At 41.6% G+C, this 25543-nt stretch overlaps 1 protein-coding gene across 1 annotated transcript in view; it reads left to right on the top strand.

Annotated features, from left to right (window-relative positions):
- Positions 1–25543, top strand: part of IQGAP2 (IQ motif containing GTPase activating protein 2) — a 302560-nt gene that overhangs the window by 39546 nt on the left and 237471 nt on the right. Inside the window, exon 2 of the mRNA XM_041752928.1 lies at positions 7599–7698. Within this exon, the coding sequence (XP_041608862.1) occupies positions 7599–7698 (100 nt within the window). The remainder of the gene's footprint in view (positions 1–7598; positions 7699–25543) is intronic.

Here is a 25543-nt window from a genome sequence, read left to right as displayed (position 1 = left end):
GGGGACAGAGTGTTAGCAGTGACTTGCTACTCCCTGAGAACAGCCCAGGGAACTATCATTATATAACCTGCTAAGTCTGTGTAACAATAGTAAAATATCATAATTCCCATGCGGTATTAAAGTTACAGTAAGTTGGGGACCCCTGGGTGGCTCAGCAGTTGAGCGCCTGCCTTTCGCTCAGGGCATGATCCTGGCGACTGGGATCGAGTCCCACATCGGGCTCCCTGCATGGAGCCTGCTGCTCCCTCTGCCTGTGTCTCTGCCTCTCTCTCTCTCTGTGTGTCTCTCATGAATAAATAAATAAAATCTTAAAAAAAATAAAGTTATAGTAAGGGGCACCTGGGTGGCTCAGTCAACTAAGCATCAGACTCTTGGTTTCAGCTTGTGTCATGATCTTGGGGTCCTGGGATTGAGCCCTGGGTTAGGCTCTGACCACAGCATGGACCTTGCTTGGGAATTTCTCTGTCTCCCTCTGACCCTCCTCCTGCTTGTGCGCTTTCTCTCTCTTTCTTTCTAAAAATAGATTAAAAAATAAAATCTTTTTGGGTGCCTGGGTGGCTCAGCGGGTGAGCATCTGCCTTCAGCTCTGGGCATGATCCTGGGGTCCTGGGATGGAGTCCTGCATCGGGATGGAGTCCTGCATTGGGTCCCCTATGGGGAGCCTGCTTCTCCCTCTACCTATGTCTCTGCCTATGTCTCTGCCTCTCTCTCTCTCTCTCTCGAATAAATAAAATCTTTAAAAATAAAATCTTTTTTAAAAAAGTTACAGTAAATAATCTCTATCTATAGCAAACAGAATAATTTTAGGACTTGTTCTAAATGCTCCACATAATTTGGAGCATTTTGCACTGGCCATCTTAAGCATAAAAAGTTTATACCTAAGTAGAGATGAGTTGAATTCCTTTCTCTTCTTTTAAAAATAGTAGAAGCTCATCCAGACAAAAGGTTTTACAATTCCTTCTGTAATTTTAACTGTTGGAGCTAAAATTTTTAAATTGGCCTTGGAAACTTGACAGTCCTTTTTTCCTTTCTGAGATCTGTATAAGGATGATGGAGTGTGTAGGAGCAGGCAGTGAACAAATGGAATTTTACTTGTGCCTACTTGGAAGCAAAATAACTGGTTTTTGATCTTCAGATATTTTTTTAAATAATAATTAAGAAATCCCAAATCTAAGAATCACTGCTTTTAAGTTCGTAGCCCTTAAATCAAGCAAAGTCTTAGATCCCTCCCATCTCAGCCTGCAAGGTGGACCTTAATAATCTCTGGCTTGCTTTGAATTTGTAGATTATTTAAAAAAAAAATACAACGTTCTTCAGATTTGCACAGTGGACCAAAATTAATTTTACTCCCTGTGTGAGATGTAGAAATGAAATTCTGTTCTGAAAAAGGTGTCCTGGGTTTTGGGATTCAGGCCTAATAGAAACCAATGACATTGTAGATGGTCAAGCATTATCACATCCTTGTGGGAAACATCTTTGAAACCTTTTGTATCAAAGTGGGATCAAAGAACTCTCTTTCATATGTAGGTCTGAAAGCAATGTACATTAAAAGCCTATTTGCAGAAGAGGATTAACCCATTTTCAAAAAGCCTGAACTGTTTTTTCCTTGAGTAAATATGACAAAGAAGTTTCCTAAGTCTTCTGGACCTTAAGAACCTCACTGGAAATATGACATTGGTGGCCAGAGACTGTAACTCTCAAAAGTAACTTGTGTAGTTTTGGGTGGTTACCTTCTTTCCTCATTAGGAAATTCTCATTTCAATACTGAGCATGAAGATTTAGGGCTTTGCCTTATTCAAGGAAGTGACAGTCTCTTACAACCCTGTCTAACCTGAGTATCCTCTGAAGTTGTGTGTTGCTTTACGGCTTTGGACAGTACTTAGAAATGTGTCACAGGGAAGAAATTCCAGGGAAAGTGTGGAGGGCGGGCTTTAGAGTTCACCTTCCCTTAGGATCTGCACAGCATGGCTGTGTTACCATCAGGGCATTAGATTTAGTAGGACTAAACCTGTAAAGGACACAGCATCTCTGCTTGTGAGCCCAAAGGTTCTTTAGACTACCTGAGAATCTGCGTTGGATTGCTAACAACTTCAACCTCAGTTTTGCCTATTTTTCAAAAGAAAACTCATATTACAGAAGTTGGATCATGTTAAGATCAAGTAGCCGTGAAATGCTTGCTACAGGAAGCTGGTGTGAAGCCAGAATATATCATGGCTCAAGTTTATTGGGTGTTTTGCCTTAGTGGAAATTTTGGACTTGGGGTTCTCTCATCTTTATATCCAGCCCTTGTCCCTTGCCCATTTAAGGGTCTTGGAATCAATTCTCTTCCTTCTAGTTCCTTAGGGCACATAGATCTCTGGTAGCCGTTCTTTAAGTCTCAAGAAAGAGGAAATAACCACTTGGCAATGCTCTCCTGGCTAAAAGCTGATCTCAGATGTTACAGGCTGGTTCAATACACATTTGGACTGAATTACATATTCAGGACTGAGGATTCTCAGGGCTCCTTAAAGAAATTTTGAGTCACACAGAATAATCACACATATATGAAATGCTAAACTCTGATACGTTTCTATGAACTGATGCTTCATACCATATCTTTAACCTGCTTTTCCTTTAAGGGACATGTTTTAAATAATAGCATTTCATCAGAGATTCCCAATCCTGGTTTTTGTGTTTCTTGCTGACCTTTCCTCCACTGGAGGGAGTATATCCCTACTACCCATCTAAGATCCTGCCGTTGCGTCAAACTTTCTGTTGTTTAACTATAATGGGCCTTTGTGTCTCATACCTGTCACTCTGTGTCCAGTCCATGGACCAGACTGGCACAAAGTAGCCCCTCAAATATTTGTTGAAAAAGTGAATGAATTTTAATACCAAGGAGATGACAGCTTTGCTGCCTGTGTGTGAAGGAGCGAGTAGAGTAGCTGAAATTAAGTGACCACGCAAACTCCTTAATGAATGAGGCACATCTTCAGGCTGCTTTTCATTGGATTTTGTGGGTATTCTTTAGAACATGAACTCAAATTTTCCCTCCATCACTAAGAGTTTTACTTCAAAACCTTCTCTACCAATGCTCGTTCTGCTCCTTCCACCTCTGAATAAGCCCTCTAGTGGAAAGATTTCCCTAGAATGTTATTGTGTTAAAATACCATCTTTTAGCCAGTGCCCACTCAGGCATTTTGTGAGTTGCTAATATTTCTGGAAGCTGTTCTCCATGATGTCCTGTCTCTTAGGGCTCAAGGTAGCAGGTAAAGATGAACTTGAGAGGAAATCGCAGTCAAGCTGCTTTAAGATAAAGGTAGTTCTGAAAGCACTTACATGATCTGCTCTTGGGTTTAGCCATGACATGTGCCTTTCCTGGCTCCCTCAGATTTAGCAGCAGCAGCAATGCATGGGGCAAAGAGCAGCGGCTGCAGACCTGAGGATGTGGGCCCCAGCCCTGGCTGTGTCAGTGACCCTGTGAGGAACTACATGCCATCCCTTCCCTTAGCATGACCCCTCATTTCTGAAGTTGTAATGTCTGAGTCTCGGGATGATGGAGGACCACACAGTAACGTGGAAGAGTGCTTTATGGGTGGTGAAGTCATGCTGAAGTAAATTATTTTACCAGTTCCATGATGGCTCTTTCAATGGCAGGGTTATTTTCCATGCCAGTGGTTCTTATTAGAAATTGCTACTTCGTACATGTTGAATAATGCAGAAAAAGTTGCAAGCCACCTCTGTGGTCCAGAAGGATCTCCTTTGGTTGTGATTCAGGCATTCTCACACTCTAACTTTAACATATGCTTTGACCATAGATCATAAAGGCAGGAAAGTGAGGCCCAAGTGGATGTGGTTGGAAGGACAGGGGCCAGATATGCGGTCCCATGGGCCAGGGCAGAGGGAAGAAAGGGATGCGTCAAAGGAAGACCCATGAGGGTAAACACTGTTTTGATTTGTTCACTGACTTATCCCTGGTACTTTGGCTCATGCCTGGCCTAGAGAATCTATGAATTAAACGTCATTTAAGTGAGGTCTCTGGAATGGTACTGTATTTGCCCCATCAGTGACTGTATCCTTATTCATTGTAAGTAGGCAAATCAAACTGCCCACATAGATATTTTAGAGCTCTCATACTAACCACTTCTCATAAGAGATTATTTGTCGCATATTTTTATGGAGCATGTAGCCTGCGCAGGACAGTGAGCTGGATATTATGAGGACACAGATTTGTCTTCAAGGAGTTTACTATTAAATGAAGCAGTAGAGGCGGTGCCAGGAGAGAGCACATTTTGAGTGGGAGCAAGCAGGGAAGACTTAGAGAGGGAAGTCCTTATTTGAGTGGAGCCATAAAGATGTGCAGATTCCTATCAGCTGTGGCCCATATGCTGGAACTGCCATTTAAAGCTCTGGTGTGCGTTTGTTTAATTCAAACAGTAAGTGTAATCTTCTTTTTAGACAGGTGATGTCACAGTTTGAGAGCTCAGCAGCATCTCTCTTGGACTGGTGGACTCTTATGTGGCTTGTGCAGGGAATTAGGGGGTCGAGGCTTAGGGATGAAGTGCTTTTAAGGCTTCTGCTTCCTCCTGGGTAGATTGATAGAGGTGGAAGGAAGGTGGCAGTGAGAGGGTCTCCTTTTGACTAGGGCTCTTGCACTCATACATAAAACTTGGGGAGGGCAGAGTGATCGTGTGGATTCATACTAGGAGTTATATATTGTTTTCACTTTAATGTGGCTGAAGTTACTATAAAATGAGAATATCTTGTCAGAAATAGTCTTTTGGCTGAAATTCAAACAAGAAACTGGAAATCATGAGGTGTCTTGGGGATAAAGTATTAGGAAAAGTGGAGATGGAGGAATAGGTTAGGATATGTGGGCATGCCAGGGACCTTCCAAGAAAACTCGGGATAAGAAAATCAGAATTTGCAAAATATAGTCCTCATGGGCTTATGGTCAGCTCACTTCATAAAGGTGGCTTTTCAGCACATGGTTGTGTGGTTGTGTGGTTGTGTGTTCGCTGTGTGCAAAGAACCATGATAAATGTGATGGGTGTGCGTAGATAAATCAAGGGGCCTTTCTTGTATGGAATCTCCTTTTGTTGAGGGAGATGTGACTGAGCCTCTGTGATGAGTGGTGTAATAAAAGGGTGAACCAGAGTGCTGAGGAAGGTGGATGGATCCTAGCTTGGGGATCCACAGAATTGTGCTTGAGGAGATGTCACACACAGAAGGTGGGAAAATGGCTCTCCAAGCACAGAGAAAGTGGAGAGCAGGAGCCCTTGAACCTGAAAGGTAATGGTGTGGTCCTGGAATGCAGCACTGTCTGGAAGGATTGGCTGGAATGCAGGTTTCATGGCGGCAGGAGTGGGTAAGACTTCTAGAACTTAGTTCTGGAGGAAATGGGGATCCATGGAAGGTTTTGTGAGGGAGGTTAACGTTAGCAGGACTGTGTCTTCCAAAAGAGCTCTGGTGGCAGTGTGGAGAACGTGTGAGGGAGGGGTGGCTGGGAGGCGATCTGAGGGAAGTTGCAAGAGTCCAGGGGAGAGATATTGAAGACCTGAAATCTTGGGGGGGGCGGGGGGTGCAGGTGTGGAAGAGGCTGGTTCCAGAGCTTGGTACTTTTCCTAAACTCAAGAGCTCTCTTCTAAAGTTCAAGTCAGATTGAATTTATTAAGAAAGAGAAGATGCTTTTGACAAACACCACAAATTTTTGTTGACCCTTATTCATACCACTGCTCCAGGAAGAGGTCTCCCTGTCTCAAGGGATGGAGCAGCACTGGGAAATTGGGAGTTGGAAGAAAGGCAGGATAGGAAGAGGGTGCTGGGATGTGTGGAAACTCCTGGCTGGTTGTGTCCAAGCCTGTCCTGGTGCTCTTCCACGGCTCCCCTCCCTCTTCTGCTGGTTTCTTTTCTTCCTCATCTATAAAAAGAGACATTTCCCTGAGTTCTTTCTTTTTTTTTTTTCCCCTGAGTTCTTTCATACTGGTTTTGTTTTTCCATCCCATCCCCTCATTTCTAGCCCTAATGTTTCTACTTTTCCTTTGGGCAAATGACTTCCCATCCTGTTGGCTCAGCTGTAAAGTGGGACAAATTACCTGCTTCCTAGTGTCATGAGACTTACGTGAGACCGATCATAGGACATGCAGCCTAAGGGCTTGAAACATAAGCTTGATAAGTGCTTGATAAATAAGCATCCAGCATGTTTGTATATGTTTCTGGAATTCCACCATATTTTTATTGATGTAAATTTAAGCCCATCTCTTTTGAGTTCTTTGAGGGTTTTGTACCACTTTTAGAATTTAAGCATTTAGCATGATATTTGCTCCATTAAGAGCTCAAAATCGGATCTTCATTCCTTTGGTCTGTCACAATGATATCTTGAACTCCTCATCCGAGGGCATGGAACTGGCCTTTGTAAGGATGGGCAGGTGACCTTAACTCTTCTGCTTGGAGCCAGGGGTCTCATTTGTGGAATGGCTGATTGGAGCTGGTGGCTGGGAAAGAAAAAAGCATGCTGACGTGCCTGTCCCACATGACCATATCCCTGCTGCGCATTCACTGTGTGTTCGTTAGATGAGTAACATAACAGACTAGAAGCCAAATTCATTTTATATGTATCAGAATTAAAGTTCAGGATTGAAGAGGGAAAAGGAGTTCCTTGTTAGGAGAAAGCAATGTTGTCATGAAAATGGACTGCAAAGAGTTGCCTGATGTGACAGTTGAGTGCCGTTGAGACGCTGGGCAGAGGAAATGCACTCAGGAGATGGGGAGGCCGTGTTCTCTACCGAAAAAGCAAAGCTCAATTGTGAAGGTTCATAAACTGAGGTTTGTGTTGGCCTAGAGTGCGGGCTTGAAAACTGCTCACCAGATGTCTCCTTTGTTTTCTTCGTTTGGCTCCCTGTGGACCAGGAAGGTTACCTTCACAAAGGCCAAGAAATATGTGAAGGAGGAATCTTAGAGACCTGGGTTTGGAGACTGTAAAGTAGGGTTTACCTTGGGTGAAAAGCTTTAATTTCCTTTACGAGTGAGAAAACACACATCCTGTAGATGAGTTGTTAGACGTCAGAGTTTCCAAGAAGGTCCAAGCTGAGCCACTATGCCAGTTCTACAGGTTTGTTACGAAAAGTTGTCGCAGGGGGACTGCACTCCAGTGGATTCGAGGCTGCCTAAGGTCTTCGGCCTTGTGTCTGTGAAAGATGCCGGCTGTTCTCATTGTATGCCGTGGTTTTAACCCGAACCCACTTGACCTTGCTGGTTTTTTTTTTTTTTTTTAAGATTTATTTATTTATTTATGATAGACATAGAGAGAGAGAGAGAGGCAGAGACACAGGAGGAGGGAGAAGCAGGCTCCATGCAGGGAGCCTGATGTGGGACTCGATCCCGGACTCCAGGACCACACCCTGGGCCGAAGGCGGCGCTAAACCGCTGAGCTACCCAGGGATCCCCTGACCTTGCTGTTAGCAGCGACATTGTGCAACGATGCGAAGGCACCTCTCTGTGCCTCACGTGTCAGGCCCCTGCTTTCCGCGTTCTCCGTGGAAGCCTTCTGTGGCGGTTGCCCCCGGGGCTTGCGTGGTGGACACTGCCCCGCAGGTAATAGCCGTGTCCTCTGTTTTTAGCTATCGTGGACGATGAGAGGCTGTCTGCCGAGGAGATGGACGAGAGGCGGCGCCAGAACATGGCCTACGAGTACCTGTGCCACCTGGAGGAAGCCAAGAGGTGAGCCCCACACGCACCGGGCCCTGCCCTCTCCCCACCCCTGGCCGTCCTGGCAGGAGCGGGAGCGGGGGAAGGACCACAGGGGAGGACAAGGTGCCCACGACCAGGGTCAAGCACTAGCGAGGCGACCACTCCTTTTCCTCCTCAGCTTCTCCCAGGAAATCTCTGGCCAAAGTGCAGATTTTTTTCCGATTCCTCCTCTCCCTGGTTTGGATATGGGGGGAGCAGCAAAGACTTAAATCAGCTTCCTTTTATTTATTTTCTTTTTACGTTTTAAATTTTAATTCCGGTATTGGCAACCTACGGTGTTTGTTCTGCGTGTACGTGATTCAGCAATTCTGTACCTTACTCAGTGCTCATCATAAGCGTGCTTTGATCCTTTTCCCTCAGAGCTTCTGCAGGTATTTCTCTCACCCCCACCCCGATAATGATAAATGCCCTATGGGACAGTATCATTTGGACTGAAGTCCATCGGTCACTAGGCTAGAGTAGCTTAACGACTGCAATCTCCTTTTAACCCATGGGTGTGTGACCACTGAGGATACATGGTCTCGAAAATTACATTGACTCCCTAAGACATTTTAGATTACAAGTAAACATTGGTTTCTCTGAGGAGAAAGTGAAGATAAACTTTATTTGTACTTAGGCCTCTGTGTCAGAGGAGTCAGAAGTACTTTGTCCTATGCTGGGTGAGTGCTGCTACCGTGCCCATATGCCATGAGTTACATTCTGATTTAGTGCTTTGTGCTGTAATCGAACAGCGATATTTTTCCACAGACAGATAATATGTTCCAGCTTTCTTAAGTATATAGAAAATAAACATTCAGATAATGGCCACTGGTATGAATTATCTCTAATCACTGATAAATAGCTATCTATAGAGCTAGCAGAATGAAGTTTTAAATCAGTGTTGTGTAGAAGAACATTCAGTGACACACGAGCTAAGTTAGCCTCAGAATTGCTCGAAAGGGGATTTTTCAGGGTTGTTTAATATTTCAACAGTATCTTGTAGCTCTAAACTCTGAAGACTACTTTTAAAGATTCTTAAATAGGTCTGTGAAGTCGACAGGTTGCAGGTCACTGAAGACTCAATATCAGTAAGATTATTTAAAACATGCTTTTAGTCAAGTAGTTGATAACAAAGTTAAGGAGAGTGATTTGTAAACATTCAAAATAAACATGCTTTCAGAGAAAAAGTTTAGGGAGAGTTACTGGAAATTTTCTTTCTTCTTAAACACACTTTGTATTCTAAGTTTTTGCCTCTAGTTTTTCTAAGTGAGAAGCAGTGTCACAGAGGAGATGTGTGACTGGGAGTTACTGGACTGGATTTCCTGGTCCCAGCATTACCACTTAAGAGCTCTGTGACCTTGGGCCGGTCATCTAACCTGTGGAACTTCAGGAGTTTTGTCTCCTCTCTAATGAGATGATAAAGATGCAGTAAAGAGGTTTCATTGTAAAAAAAAAAAAAAAAAAAAGAGGTTTCATTGTGTCATAAAATAAAATGCTTAAATTAAAAAAAAAATGTGTTAATGCCACCTGCCCTACATCATGGGATTCCCCCCCCCCCCCACCAAAAAAAATCAACTAAAATCATAAAGGCATGTGTTGTATAAACTAGAGTGGCAGTCAGGTGTATGGTGATAAGCATAATTTTTTCCTAAATGTATCAAATGTATCAATACAGCTTGAAGAATAAGCCTTGTCATATTCTTTAACATTTTCAAAACTTTGTAGTTGAATTTTGTTTTAGAAAAGTCAACATAACAATTAGCCCAGGTTCTTTGAAGAAAGTTTAAGAATAATTTCATTGAAAGAAAAGACTATAAAATATACATGCAACTTCTCCTCTAAAATAGTTTTATAGATTTATTTTACAAGAAGTGATTAGATGTAATACATATTTATGAATCTTATTAAGATCTGAATTTTTTTGTGACTTTCAGGCAACCTGATTCTTGGTCATGGAGTCTATAAAAATTACGTGGTCATTAATACATATGTATATATTAATACGTGAACTATGATTTCAGAAAGCATGGGGTATAGAATTCTGATGGCCTTGAACTCAAGAAATAAATGAAGGCGAGACATAGTCTACTCAAGAAATGGAGAGGGTTTGGCGTGTGATTGTTTTACAATGCTCATAACTTAGGAATTTGTCATAGTGGGTTTATTATACTGCATGCATGCATGTGTGTCAGTGTAAGTGTGGTTGGCTGTGTCTTGTTTCTTAATTCAGTTGAATTGACTTCGGTGTGTTTTAACTAAAAATGTGTAGGTTCTGTCTTTGTGCCTCTCTTTTTTCGTTCTAGAAGTGAGAGCTGGAAGGCTATGTTTGCATGTCCCGTGACTCAGAATTTGTAAACTCAAAACTATAGTAGTCCATTATATATTTAACTTTGCTATTATTAATTTCAACATTCTGGGATAATTATTAAACCATTTAAAAGTTACTTCATTCAGAGGAGATATCTACTAACAAAAAGTATGATGGACTACTATGAGCAATTATAAGTCAAGAAATAAGTATAAGATAATCTAGATGAAATGGGCAAATTTTAGAAATCCATAAACTATCAAACCTGACTCAAAAAGAAATAAAAAATATGAATAGACTTATAAAAAGCAAAAAGATTGAGTTAGTAATCAAAAAATGGCCTATTTTTCTAGAAAGTATTATTTTTTAAAGATTTTATTTATTTATTCATGAGAGACACAGAGGCAGAGACACAGGCAGAGGGAGAAGCAGGCTCCATGCAGGGAGCCCAATGTGGGACTCGATCCCGAGACTCCAGGATCAAGCCCTGGGCCAAAGGCAGGCGCTAAACCGCTGAGCCACCCAGGGATCCCCTTTCTAGAAAATATTAGAGGAGGGAACACTTCCCAACTCATTGTATTAAGACCAGTATTTCTTTGATATCACAACCAGACAAAGATACCTCAAGAACGTCATAGACCAACATTCTTTATGAATACAAATACAAAAATCCTCAACAAAATAGTAGCAAACCACGTCTAGTAACATATATAAGGCATTATATACCATGAAGTGGGATTTATCCTAGACATGCAAGTTTAGTTTAACTCAGAAATCAATCAAGATAACTCAGTGCAGAAAAAAGTCTTTTCAGAAGAGAAAACTGGTATTACTCATGCACAAAATTGAATTTGGATCCCTGTTTCATGCATAATTTAATATAAATGTGAGAACGGCAACTACAAAACTCCCAAAAGAAAACAGGAGTGAATCTTTGTGGTCTTGGGTTAAACAATTCCTTCTGAGACTTGACACCAAAAGCACAAGCAAAAAATAAAAGTGACAAATTAGCATCACAAAACTTAAGCCTTTTTTGATTCAAAGGATATTTAAAAAGTGAAAAGACAACCTATGAAATGGGAGAAAATATTTGCAAATCATATATCTGATTATTGATTTATATCCAGAATAAAGAACTCTTACAACTCAACGTAAAAAGCAAAAACCCAGTTTTGAAGTAGGAAGAGGTTCTGAATAGTATTTCACCAAATAAGATACAAATGTACAATTGGAATAGGACAGGGTGCTTAATACCAGCTGTTAGGAAAATTATAACTTCACACTAGAATAGTTATAATCAAAAAGGCTGACAATACCAAGTATTTGCAAGGATGAGGGAAGGTACTGGTTGGGTTGCAAGATGGTACAGCTACTTTTTTTAGAGATTTATTTATTTGAGAGAGAGAGTGATAGAGGGAGAGGGAGAGAATCTCAGGCAAGCTCCCTGCTGAGCATGGAGCCCAACACAGTGCTTGAGCTCATGACCCTGAGTTCATGACCCAAGCCAAAAGCAAGAATTGGCCACTCAACCAACTGAGGCACTCAGGTGCCCCAGGGCAGCTACTTATTAAAACTAAATACGTAGTTACCACATGACACAGCGATTGCACCACCAGATATATACACAAGAAAACTGAAAATCTGTGCACGCAAACCTACACATAAGTGGTCAGTGAAGGGTTATTCATAAGAGCAGAAAGTGAAAATAACCCAATGTCCATCTACTAATGAATAAACAGAATGTAGTATATCCCTACAATGAAACATTATTCATCTATAAAACTATAAAATCAAATTCAATAATGTATAAAAAATACTAAATAAATTACAACCAAGTGAGATTTATCCCAGGCGTGCAAGTCTGGTTGAACATTTGAAAATCAGTTAGTGTGACCTATCATTTCAACAGGCTAAATAAGAAAAATCATATGATTATGTCAAAATATCAGTGCAGAAAAGGCATTTAACAAAATGCAACACTTACTCATGATAAAAATTCTTGGTTAATGGGGAATAGAGGGGAACACCCCCAGTTTGAGAAAGACTGAATAGAAACATCATGCTTAAAGCTAACATCATACTTAATGTTGAGAAGCTCAGACTTTTCCCATTAAGATCAGATACAAGGCAATGATGTTCCATCTCACCACTCCTTTTCAACATTGTACTGGAAGTTCTAGCTAATACAATAAAATAAAAAAGGAAAACAAAATATAAACAGATTGGAAAGGAAGATATAAAACTGGATTTCTGGGATGCCTGGTGGCTCAGCGGTTGAGCGTCTGCCTTTGGCCCAGGGTGTGATCCCTGACTTCCAGGATTGAATCCCACATTGGGCTCCCTGCATGGAGCCTGCTTCTCCCTCTGTCTCTATCTCTGCCTCTTTCTCTCTGTGTCTCTCATGAATAAAGAAAATCTTAAAAAAAAAAAAAAGAAAACTGGATTTCTTCACAGATGACATAATTGACTATGTAAAAAACTTGAAAGAACTAAAAAAAACTGGAACTAATAGCAATTGCAGCAGACTTGCAGGATACAAGATTATATACAGAAGTCTATCACTTTTCTACATACCAGTAAAGAACAAGTGGAATTTGAAATTTAAAAAGATTCCATTTACATTAGCACTCAAGAAATAAATTACTTAAGTATAAATTTAATAAAATACAGACAAACTCTATATGAGGGAAACTATCAAATTCTGATGAAGTAGAAGAAAGAAGAACTAAATAAATGGATAGATATTCCATGTTTATGGATAGGAAGACTTTTTTTTCAGTTTTTTAAAATAAATTTATTTTTTATTGGTGTTCAATTTGCCAACATATAGAATAACACCCAGTGCTCATCCCATCAAGTGCCCCCCTCAGTGCCCGTCACCCAGTCACCCCCACCCCCCGCCCACCTCCCCTTCCACTACCCCTAGTTCGTTTCCCAGAGTTAGGAGTCTTTCATGTTCTGTCTCCCTGTCTGATATTTCCCACTCATTTTTTCTCCTTTCCCCTTTATTCCCTTTCACTATTTTTTATATTCCCCAAATGAATGAGACCATATAATGTTTGTCCTTCTCTCATTCAGCATAATACCCTCCAGTTCCATATGGATAGGAAGACTTACTATTAAGTGGTCACTTCCTCCCATCTTGATCTATAGATTTAATGCAATGTCAGTCAAAATGTCAAGTTACTTTTTGCGTATTGACAACATGATTCTATATTTTACATGGAGAAGCAAAAGACCTAGAAAAGCTAACATAATTTTAAAGGAGAACAAAGATGGAAGACTGACATTTCTGGACATCAAATTTAATATAAAGCTCTAGTGATGAAGACAGTGGCTTTGGTGAAACATGAGACAAATAGATCAGTGAAAGAAAATGGAAAACCCTTGGGCAGCCCGGGTGGCTCAGTGGCTTAGCGCCGCCTTCAGTCCAGGTCGTGATCCTGGAGACCCAGGATCGAGTCCCATGTTGGGCTTCCTGCATGGAGCCTGCTTCTCCCTCTGCCTGTGTCTCTGCCTCTCTCTCTCTCTCTCTCTCTCTCTCTCTCTCTCTCTCCCATGGATAAATAAATAAATAGAGTCTTTTTTTAAAAAAATGGAAAACCCAGAAATAGACCCCTATAAGTACAGTCAATTGTTGACAAAGGAGCAAACCAATACAATGGAGGAAAGGTTGTCTTTTCAACAAATGGTGCTAAAACAACTAGACATGCAAAAGATGAATCTAGATCTTAGACTCCATACTCTTCACAAAATATACCATTGTACCCCTCATAAGAGACACCTCAAATAGAAAAAGAAAAAGTACAAAACTTTAAAAAGAAAGGATAAAACTTACGTGAAAATGAGTATGGCAGTGGTTTTTAAGATACAGCACCTATAGCATGCTCCATGAAGGAAAAAATTGGTAAGCTGGATTTCATTAAACTTAAAAATTCCAAAAAAAAAAACAAAAATTCCTGTTCTGCAAAAGGCAATGTCAAGAGAATAAGAAAGTCCACAGACTGGTAGAAAATATTTGCAAAACACGTAGCTGATAAAGGGCTGTGACCCAAAATTTGTAAAGAACTCTTAAAACCAAATAATAAGAAAAGAACTAGATTAAAGCATGAACTATGGGACGCCTGGGTGGGTCAGTGCTTTAGCACCTGCCTTTGGCCCAGGGCATGATCCTGGAGTCCTGGGATCGAGTCCTGCATCAGGCTCCCTGCATGGAGCCTGCTTCTCTCTCTGTCTATGTCTCTGCCTCTCATGAATAAATAAATAAAATCTTTTTTTTTTTAAAGAATGAACTAAAAAAAAAAAAAAGAATGAGCTAAAAACCTTAACAGACACATCACCAAAGAAGACATACAAATGGCAAATAAGCATAGAAAAAAGATACTCCACATCATATGTCATCAAGGATGTGCAAAATAAAACAAGAAATCACTGTACATTTAGTAGCATGGCCAAAATCTGAAACATTGACACCACCAAATACTGTGAGGATTTGAAGCAACAGGAACTCTCTCATTGCTCATGGAAATGCAAAGTGGTATAGTCACTTTGGAAGACAGTTTGACAGTTTATTTAAAAACTAAACATACTCTTGCCATACGATCCAGCTATCATGCTCCTATTTATCTGATGGAATGAAGTCTTAGATACACACACACACACACACACACCCCTTCTAAATGGGTGTTGATGAAAGGGTTTTTTTTTTTTTTTTTTAAGACTTTATTTATTAGAGAGAGCACAAGCAGGGGGAGAGACAGAGGGAGAGGGAAAAGCAGACTCCCCAGCTGAGCAGGGACCCTGATGCAGGGCTCATCCCAGTACTCTAAGATCATGTCCTGAGGTGAAGGCAGATGCTTAACTGACTGAGCCACCCAGGTACCCCTGAAATATTTTTTTAATAATAATTAAAGTTGGCCATGACCAAGATGTCCTTCAGTAGGTGAATAAAAAATACACTGTGGCATATCCAGACATTGGAAAGAAGTGAACTATCAAGCCATGATAAGCCCTGGAGGAACTTTAAATGCATAGTGCAAAGTGAAATAAGCCAATTGAGGTGGCTACATCCTACATGATTCCAACTATTACATTCTGAAAAAGGCAAAACTATGGAGACAGTAAAAACTGTCAGTTTTGGGGGGAGGAGGATGAAAAGATGGGGCAGAGAGAATTTTTAGGATAATAAAAATAATCTATATGACGTTACAATGATAAATGTATCTGTCCAGACTCACAGAATGTGTAACACCAGGAGTGAAGGATAATGTAACAATGGAATTTGGATGATTATGATGAGTCCCTGTTAGGTTCGTCAATTAGATCAAATGTTCCAGTCTGGTGCAGGATGTTGATAATGGGAGAGACTATGCATGTGTGAGGGCAGGGGATATATGGGAAATTTCTGTATCTTTCATTTTTGTTGTGAATCTAAAACTATTAAAATTGGTGGTAAAGAATGAAATACTGATACATACTTCAACACAGATGGATAGTAGAATATACTAAGTGAAAGAAGCCAGACACAAAAGGCCACTCACTGTATAATTCTATCCATATGAAGTATCCAGGAAAGGCAGATCCGTGGAGACAGATCATAGATCATGGGCTGCCTAGGCTCGGGAGAAGAGGGGTGGGGGAGTGAGTGATAATTGGTATGAAGTTTGTTCTTGCAAGATCAAAAATGTTCTCCAATTGATGGTGGTAATGGTTGTATAATTCTGAGTGTATTAAAAATTACCCAATTGTAGACTTTAAAAGGGTAAATGTGTGGTATATAAACTATATCTATATTAAACTATACCTTATTAAAACCATTATGAAAGAAAAGTTCCTTCGACTAGACTAGCTTGGAGAAGTCCTTAGTAAAGCTGTTAGATAAGGCTAAACGGCATTTTGCAGACAAAATAGTCATAGAAGGTATGGCAGAGATACATGGCTTGTCCAAAAAGTATTCATTTTATAGTTTTTGAGCACCCACTGTGTATAAATAGGTGCAATAGGGTCACTTGGATCTAATTAGATCAAGCAATTAACGTGCCCAAAAAAGCTGTTTGGTTAAAGCTTTTACTCATGAGCTTAAAATTCTTTTCTTCACTTTTGTTTGCTCTGTTAATCTCTCTGCATGTGTGTACATGAGTGTCTCCCTGTATGTAACCCATCATTCTCCTAAATATCTCTACCATGTTCACCTCTCTACCTTACCACAAGGCCTCCTGAAGGTGGTGAGGGGGTACGAGGCTTCTAACCTGTCTTTCTAGATTACTGCCATGGTCTCTGACTGCTTTCTCCACTCCTCTGGGCTCCTTTAATCTTTAATCTGTATCATATTCAGATGAATTTCTTCAGAACTCTGATCTGTTGTGGCCAACCCTATTGAAAACCACCCAGTGGTTTCTCAGTTCTCCTAGAATAAAGACTAAACCCTTTTATAGGGCCTCATAAGCTCTGCAGAGTCTCATCCTTATGGCCTGGACTCCAGTTTCATATTGTGTGCCCTGTTCCCTAATTGCTCTATATTCCAGCTACATTGACCCTTTTTCCATGTTCCTCCTCTGCAGGACCTTTGCATATACTATTCCCTTTTCCTGTTGATACAGTTAGACATTATGGTCTTTAGATCTCAGCTCACTTTTTCAGGGAGTCCTTCTTTGACAGGTCCATGTAGGTCAAATACCCCTATTACAAGGTCCCATGACATCCTATCCATCACATACTTGAATGAATTACTTAATGCCCAGTTTTGGATTATTATTCTTTGCTCATTAATTAGGATTAGTTGTACTCTGTTTTCTGTATGTTTTCATGGAGGTAACCAGTAGAATGTGAATTAGATTCATGGTAGTTGAGATTCTAGATGGTTTGGCTAGACTTCTAGCCTAAAGGTAAAATTTAATCTTAGCCTCAGTGAAAAAATTCTATATTGAAGTTAGATGATTGCTGCCATCCATGTGACCCAATGGGTTATGAAGCTGGGAATCCTACACAGCTGAATGATCCCACAGTGAACTAGAAGTTACCCAGAGAAAGACATAGAGTATTTTTCAGTGAATGAAAGAATGATTGGCTGAATGAAGAAAGGAAAAGGCCACCTGTATATTAAGATGACTTATGGCTGAAATTATTGCACATAGTTGATAAAATTATGACTTCTGGGCATATGGGCTTGATAATTAAGTCTCAAAATACTAATGTTAAGAAATGTTGGGAAATATCAGGAAGGGAGACAGAACATAAAGACTCCTAACTCGGGGAAACGAACTAGGGGTGGTGGAAGGGGAGGAGGGCGGGTGTTGGAGGGGAATGGGTGACGGGCACTGAGGTGGACACTTGACGGGATGAGCACTGGGTGTTTTTCTGTATGTTGGTAAATTGAACACCAATAAAAATTAATTAAAAAAAATAACAAGGGGAAATATGAAAGGCACATTTGTAGGACTGAAAAAGAGAGATAACTGCTTTCTTTCTTTCTTTTTTTCTTTTCTTTTTTTTTAAAGATTTATTTATTTATGATGGAGAGAGAGAGAGAGAGAGAGAGAGAGGCAGAAACACAGGCAGAGGTAGAAGCAGGCTCCGTGCCGGGAGCCTGACGCGGGACTTGATCTTGGGACTCCAGGATTGCACCCTGGGCCAAAGGCAGGCGCTAAACTGCTGAGCCACCCAGGGATTGATTCCTTCCTTCCTTCCTTCCTTCCTTCCTTCCTTCCTTCCTTCCTTCCTTTCTTTCTTTCTTTCCTTTCTTTTCCTTTCTTTTCCTTTCTTTTCCTTTCTTTCTTTCTTTCTTTCTTTCTTTCTTTCTTTCTTTCTTTCTTTCTTTCTTTCCTTTCTTTCTTTCTTTCTTTCTTTCTTTCTTTCTTTCTTTCTTTCTTTCTTTCTTTCTTTCTTTCTTTCTTTCTTTCTTTCTTTCTTTTCTTTCTTTTCTTTCTTTCTTTCTTCTTTATAAAGTGGCTCTTGACCCGGTGTTTCTCCATAAGCTAAAGAGTTTGTGTGAATGCCTGAAGAGCCAATCATATTTTAGGGGGGAGACAGAGGATATCTGGCATGTGTACTAGTTGCCTATAACTGTGTAACAAATTACTCTAAAACTTAGTAGCTTAAAACAGTGAACATTTATCTCACACTTTTTGAGAGTCGACAATCTGTTCATAGTTTAACTAGGTCCTCTGTCATTCAGTGTCTCATAAATGACTATCACAAAGTTCAAGCAGGGCAGATCTGCTTCCAAGCTCAGTCATGGTGTTGGCAGGATTCAGTTCCTGATGGACATTTGGACTGAGGACCCCAGTTCATTGCTGTTGTTGGCCACAGGCCTCCCTCAGTCCTTGACATATGGGCTTCTCTGTGGGGCAGCTCACAGTATGGCAGCTGGCTTCCTTCAGTGAGCAAGGAAGAAAGGGCAAGTAAGATGGAAGCCAGAGCCCCTTTATAATCTATTCTTAGAAGTGGTGTCCCATAGTTTGTTGTGTTCTATTCATTAGAATCAAGTTACTAAATCCACATCCAAGGGAAGAAGATTACAGAAAGGCATGAATCATTCTAGAGGGCCACTTCTAGAATACATTAGGGGACAAGCTGCCTTCTATAGGGTGTATACATATCCTATCACAGTTGACCCCAGACTAAAGGGGGAAAATCCTCTTTATACTGCCAGAACCCAAATTAGGACTTGGCTAGTGTCTTGGTCTAAATGATGATGGTACTAAGGTTATTTATTCCTTGATATCTTTGAATTGTGAACTATTTTGGACTAAGCTTTTCATTCTTCTGCCATTTTAAATAATGCCAAATGGATTTTTAAGTTTTTTCAGGTAGACCCTGAAAGCTGTCTTGATATAGTTTCTTTGCTGTGGGTATTTTGCTGAAATGGAGCTGTTAAGTCTGCCTCTCATATGGACTTTGAAAGTTTCCTTCTGAGAGACACAAGAGAGAGAGAGGCAGAGACATAGGCAGAGGGAGAAACAGGCAGGGAGCCTGATGTGGGACTCGATCCCAGGACCCCGGGATCATGACCTCTGCCGAGGGCAAGTGCTCAGCCACTGAGCCACCGAGGTGTCCCTGAAAGTTTATGATGCCAGAAATCCCGCCATTTAAATTAAAAGAGTTAATCCCCCCCAAAAAAGTTGAGTAGATTTCATATTAACCTCTCCACAATGTATTTCAATAGTGAAAATTAGTCTTTTTAAAAGAACTTTATTTCTTTAGTTTTTTTTAGGACAACTGTGCAAAAAATCTAAGATGGAGAGTTCTCTTTGGGAAAACGCTGGGTTGAGGAGGGAAATCAAACTGGAGCCATTTTGAAGGTCAGGAAATGGGAGAGGGCATCTTGGCAAGAGAAGGAGAGGGAATTTGCAAATTATACTTGGGCAAGTGGTTATGAATGGGGCTGCTGTTTGTTTCCCAAGGAAGTTCCTGAAATATTATATTTCTTTTTTATGGAAAGAGAAAATGCTACAGATCCTCTGGTGTGCTTACTTTTTCTGTCCTACCCCTGAAAATAAACAAAGCAAAAGTCTTCCCTCAAGACTTTTGTGATGGACTTGTTTAGAAATATTATCTTCAAAGAACTCTTTATGTGAGCTAAGCTGTTCTTTGTATAAGTGAGTCTGGGACAGTTTCATATGTGTCCTGGAAAAGAAACAAAACACGGGTGTGATTCCTTTTGTTTCCATGCTTACAACTCCGATACCAAAAAGACACCTCATTGATGAGATCAAGTCTCAAGCTCTGCTTTACCTAGTAGGGAGGTAGAGAATTAGATTGGAAAGGAGAAATGCTTCAAATGTTGAAGCAAGTGAGAAGGATGAATATGGGATTACCTAACAATATTTGGGACTGCTTTAACAAAATGCATCTTATGACTGACGAATAGTTTAGAAAATCCATTGGGTTTCTTCTACAGGTTTGGACCTCACTGCCTTTCTTTCCAAAGGATGCTGCCTATGGCTGTTAAGTGACACCGATAGAAACTAGGAATTTGGAAGAAAATACCTTTCTTGGTCATCAACCCATTAAGAGACGTGTTGTTACTCTGTGAAAAATGTTAATGAACTATTTTTTTAAAGAGCTTATTTATTCATGAGAGACACAGAGAGAGACAGAGACATAGGCAGAGGGAGAAGCAGGCAGGCTCCCTGCAAGGAGCCTGATGCGGCACTGGGATCATGCCCTGAGCCCAAGGCAGGTGCTCAAACACACAGCTCAACCCAGGCGTCCCTATTGAGAAATCTTAATTGCATTTGCAAAACTTAAATAGCGCATATATTTCCATAGCATTTCCTCCTTCTTCCTTCCCTCTCCCTGGCTCTGATGTCACCTTTGCTGTCCAAGGGAACAAGATGAAACATGGGCTGGCTCCATGCAGTGGCTGGCAGGCTGGTGGGGCAGAGGTACAGCTGAGTTGACAGCAGGGGCCCTTCTCGGAGTATGGCCCCTGGGTGAGGGGAGGTCCTGTCTCCTAGAAGTGGCCTGTCTGGACATGCTTTCCAATTAGCTTGCTTTAGGAGCCACATGCCACAGAGGTCCAGGACCTTTATGACACCCAGGGCTTGTCCCCCTGAGGTCTATATCAAAAATAGAGAGATGGAGTAATCTCTAAGGAGAACAAGTCTTCAGGGCCAGCCAACAGGGGATAACCTCAGATAAGATTTGGGCTTAATGGGGTGTATCTATGGCACAAGAGGAGGCATGGTACCAGCCAGCCCAGCCTGCCAGGGGCTGCTGCTTGTAGCTGGGCCCTCGGGGAATATTATTCATGAAATGCTGGTGCTGAGGTCCAGCCGGGTGGTAATCAGGGGGTTGTTCATGGCACTGGAATAGAAGAGTCAGATATTAAAGATGTGAAGGGAGAAGCCCCAGGGTTTGGCAGAGAACTAGATTTGAGGGACAGAGGACACTAGGAAGTCAGATGCTTTGGGACAGATCCAGGCTAGACTTACCTGACTCAGCCACACATCTTGTATAGTCTCTGTCAGAAGAGCCTGGTGTTGGAATACAGAGTTGAGAGACCTTTTTTAGTTTCACATATTCTGTGTCCTAGCCTTGGGTATGTATTGGGCAGGTGCCAGTCAGGTGTGGTCCGATAGAGCGAAGCTTAACTTCTCAGAATGCTGGTATTTTTAAATATAAATCAATACTCATCATCTCCAGGCAAAGAGAAGTTGAGCAACTGATATTTGATCCCAAAGTCTGTATTTGTTTCTAGGCTCTTTGAAGTTGGAGAGCTGGGACAGGTGAGGCATTTTCCATGGTCACAAACATACTTTACTGTAGGGTTAGCAGGTGAGTGGCCTCTCCCCAGGCACAATGCCCAAAGCGCTCCACTTAAAAAGGGTTATCCCCATTTTACAGATGGAGGAAACAAGTCCTGGAAAAACTGAAGGAATTTTTCCAGGGTCAACAGCCAACAAGTGAAAACAATATTCCAACCCAGGTCTGTCAGTTTCAAAGACTATGATTAAAAACGAACACACTGGGATCCCTGGGTGGCGCAGCGGTTTGGCGCCTGCCTTTGGCCCAGGGCGCGATCCTGGAGACCCGGGATCGAATCCCACATCAGGCTCCCGGTGCATGGAGCCTGCTTCTCCCTCCGCCTGTGTCTCTGCCTCTCTCTCTCTCTGTGACTATCATAAATAAATAAAAAATTAAAAAAAAAAAAAAAAAAAAAGAACACACTGTCTCATTATTTCTTTTTATTTATTTTTGTCTCATTATTTCTTAATGTGTTTGATCATGTCTTCAAATTCAGAACTCTTTGGTTTTGGTGGCCTTGGTTTTGGGGTTCTATATAGACTAGCTTTTTTCTGGGTCTTTTTTTTTTTATTTTATTTATTCATGATAGACAGAGAAAGAGACACAGGCAGAGAGAGAAGCAGGCTCCATGCAGGGAGCCCGACGTGGGACTCGATCCCGGGACTCCAGGGATCACACCTTGCACCAAGGGCAGGCACTAAACCGCCGAGCCACTCAGGGATACCCTATTTTCTAGGTCTTGATCAGCCTTCACTATTTGAGCTTTGATGGAATCAGCATAGTAGGACCATCTGCTGGGTTTAAAAAAAAAATTTCTCTCTCTCCTCCCTCTCTTTCTTTCTCTTTTAACCTTTCCTGTGGCTTGTTTGCTTGTTTCTGTTTTGTTTTAACTAATCCTTGGACTAGTAGTTCTGGGAGAGAATTTACCTTATATACTCCCTCCCTTTCTTGTCTCTTGTCTGTCTTCTGGTAGACTTCTTGGAATTTTAGTAGGAATTTACACTTTTCTGTGATGTAGACTTTCTTTTCCTCTCACCCAGGCTAGTTTTGGTGCCTCTTTGTTCTTGGTTGGGTCTGGATTCTACATTCAATTTACTGATTGTCTTTTTGGTTCTGTCACTACTAAAACTGGCTTGAGAAAATGCTCTGCCTTCTTGTTGAAACATCAAAAGGTACAAATAGCAAACATGCTGAGGTCTCTTCCTTCCTGTAGGCACCTCCCCACCAGATGCTGCCTCATGCTGTGATGCTCATAATTCATAAAACAGTGTCATTATTCAAGGCCTTAGAGGAACTCTAAGGAGGGCTTCTGGGGGAAAACAATTCTAGAATGTAGCTAGAGAATGATTGTTTTGTATCTTCCATTGTAGAATGTAGAATGCTCTTCCATTGCTTTTTTTGGTCTGAACACTTGTTATCCTCTAGCAGTGTACAAATCTCCACTATGTATATGGGGACACTGAGTCTCAGAGAAGTTCATTGACTTACCCATTCCAGGTTGGAGTTCCTGGTAGATTTGGAATTGGGATAAAGTCTCCTGGCCATTTGACAATTGCTCTTTTGTCCAACTCATGTTGATCAGAGAAAGTATTAATAAAAAGCTCAATGGTGAAAATATACAAAAATGAAAATATTAAACTTACATTGTTTGGTAAATTCAGTTGAAGTTTGCTTTTAGTTTTATATTGAATTCATAGTATGAGGAAGTTAGCCATTTGCACATTTTTGTTGTTTATTTTACATTTTGCTGAGAAGCTTGAACGTGCTAAAATAAGAGTTCAGGAATTCAGTTCTAGTCATTTCCATACTCTCCTCAATTAGTCTTCCTTGGCTTAGATGGTCATTGATTTTTTTTTTTTACCTTCAATTAATTTGTAATAGAGTTGTTCCTGCCTCAAGGATTTCACAGAACAAAAGTTGAGGCAGCCACATCACCTGAGAGAGAGTGATTTTGGAAAGTGATGCCCAAATTCAGTTGCCTTCTGCATCAGGATCACAAGGGCACCTGTGCAAATATAGGTTTCTGAGGTTTACTCTAGACCCTACAAATCCATCTCTGGGAAGTGGGGCCCTGGAGTCTGTATTTTAACAAATGGTTCAGATAAATGTTTACACACATTAAGTTGGAGACTCACTCTCTCAAGAGAGAAGAGACCAGCATCTATGACTGGTGCTGTCTCAGCAACTCTGGCTTTCCCACCCCAGCTCAGATGAACACCGATACCCCTTGCTGTGTGACCAGAGGGGGAGGGGCCAGAGTATTGAGGGTGTTCTCTGCTGCAGTGAGAAGGATGGAAGAATGAAAGCGGCTGCAGTAGGAAAAGTGCTAGTACATCAGCCAGAGTTGGATAATAAGCCTGGGCAATTTTTAGACCTTTGGTTGGCTTTTGACTTTTCCTCCTGGAGCCAGTGTGTTTATGTGAATTTTTCCAACAAGATGAAGGGAAATGAATAGGGCAGCTGGGCTCAGGGACAGGCATGTTGGCTCTGAGAAAGTCACAGAAACAGGAACCTCAGGGTGCTAATATGTGAGCGTTACTGACATTGAATGGCATGGAGGTCCCAACTTGATAAGGAATCTCATGAAGCCAGGATGGGTAAGATGGAGTGGGGCACTAGGGAGAGTCAAGGAACTGCCTATGATGAGAATGAAGGGAAGGACTTGTCAGAATAAGAAGCAGGGAAGTGTGGGGATCCCAGGATGGCTCAGCGGTTGAGCTTCTGCCTTCAGCCCAGGGCATGGTCCCGAGGTCCTGAGATCAAGTCCCACATCGGGCTTCCTATGTGGAGCCTGCTTCTCCCTCTGCCTGTGTCTCTGCCTCTCTCTCTCTCTCTCTCTCTCTCTCTCTCATGAATAAATAAATTAAAAAAAGAAGAAGAAGTAGAGAAGTGGGTAAATGGAAAGCTACAGAGATTTAGAAGCCTCATTTTAAAGGTAGAATATTCTGGGGTCATGATAAGGTCCAGTGTGGCTGAAGTTGAATGGAAGGGAAACCTTTGGATGAAGAAGGAGGAGGTCTTCAAACTGTGCTTTGGGTGTTCCCAGGGTCCTCCACCTTCTTGAAGGCTCCAAGCAGAGGTGAGCATGGGAGGAACACAGTGATGTGGCAAAAGGGCAAAGTCCTGGATGTCAGGAGAAAAGTGGTAAGGTTGGGAAGGTTGAGAAGTAAAACAGAAATGAGGTGGAGGGAGAGGTCTTGGAACAGAGGTGATAGGACATGGCCCCGGGAGAAAGTAAGCTCAACTGGAGGGTGATAATTGACCCTGTCTTCCCTGGTCCTGTGAGTTAAGGAAATTTAGGGAGCAGCCATCCCAGCTTTATGGGAAGTAATATTATGAATTGACTTAATTGCCATTAAGTCAAGCAGATGGGGAAAGTATAGACAGTAAGTTGAGAATATAGGAGTATTACATTTTAAAAACAAATCAAGAGTTCCAGAGGCGCATCAGAAGGAATTAGTAGATTTGGGGTGCATAGAAGAGGACTGTCCAGTAGGTAGGACTCATTGAAACAGATGAACGTATCCAAGAGTGCTCTGGGTCAGCACTTCTGTCAGAGTTAAGTAGGAGGCTGGAACCACTGAAAAACAAGATTAGATTTATTTAACTTTGGGCAGACTCCTTAGAGATCTTCTGTTATTCATTTATTACTGTGATGTACACTTTAAGTAAGTGACTTTAAAACCTGGTGATGCCCAGAGTGAAACAGGTTTATACCATGACCCCAAATAGTTGTATGGTGATGTGTGCATGTGTCTAACTAAGCAACGGACCCTTACAAAGCAATGCTTAACCTTTAATCTGTACAACACACCCTGGCAGGTACTGTTCTAATTCATTTTCTCAGAAATGCCGGTCGTGATCCATCGATTGGTGATGCATGCAGGGTTCCATGTGCCGCCGGACAGACATGCGTCTGCCTCCTTAAGCCTGCTGTGGTAACTCTAGGTGCTGTTTCCTGGGCATCTCCTGTACCAGGGATACTCGTTTTCTTTCCGTTGATCGTTCTCAGAGCTTATTGTGTATCAGGAGGAAGCCAGGAGGTCCTGTGGACGCGGGCATTCCCGCGCGCAGCCTTCGCGGCCTCCACACCTCAGCCCCCAGCGCGGTCCACACTCGTCGTCCCTTGGCGTCTCCTGGGGTTAACCAGTCCCTCCTGTCCTTTTCCCACTGCACTTACTACAATTGACAGTAATTCTTTGCACACATTGTCCTCTCCCAGCCAGCGAGGAGCATCCTGAGGCCGCCATCTTCCTCTCAGTGACCCGGTGCTCACCCGGG

This window comes from Vulpes lagopus, chromosome 4, assembly GCF_018345385.1.
Source record: "Vulpes lagopus strain Blue_001 chromosome 4, ASM1834538v1, whole genome shotgun sequence".
NCBI lineage: Eukaryota > Metazoa > Chordata > Mammalia > Carnivora > Canidae > Vulpes > Vulpes lagopus.
The sequence above is the reverse complement of the archived record's forward strand: the minus strand, read 5'-3'. Positions and strand labels throughout refer to the sequence as shown.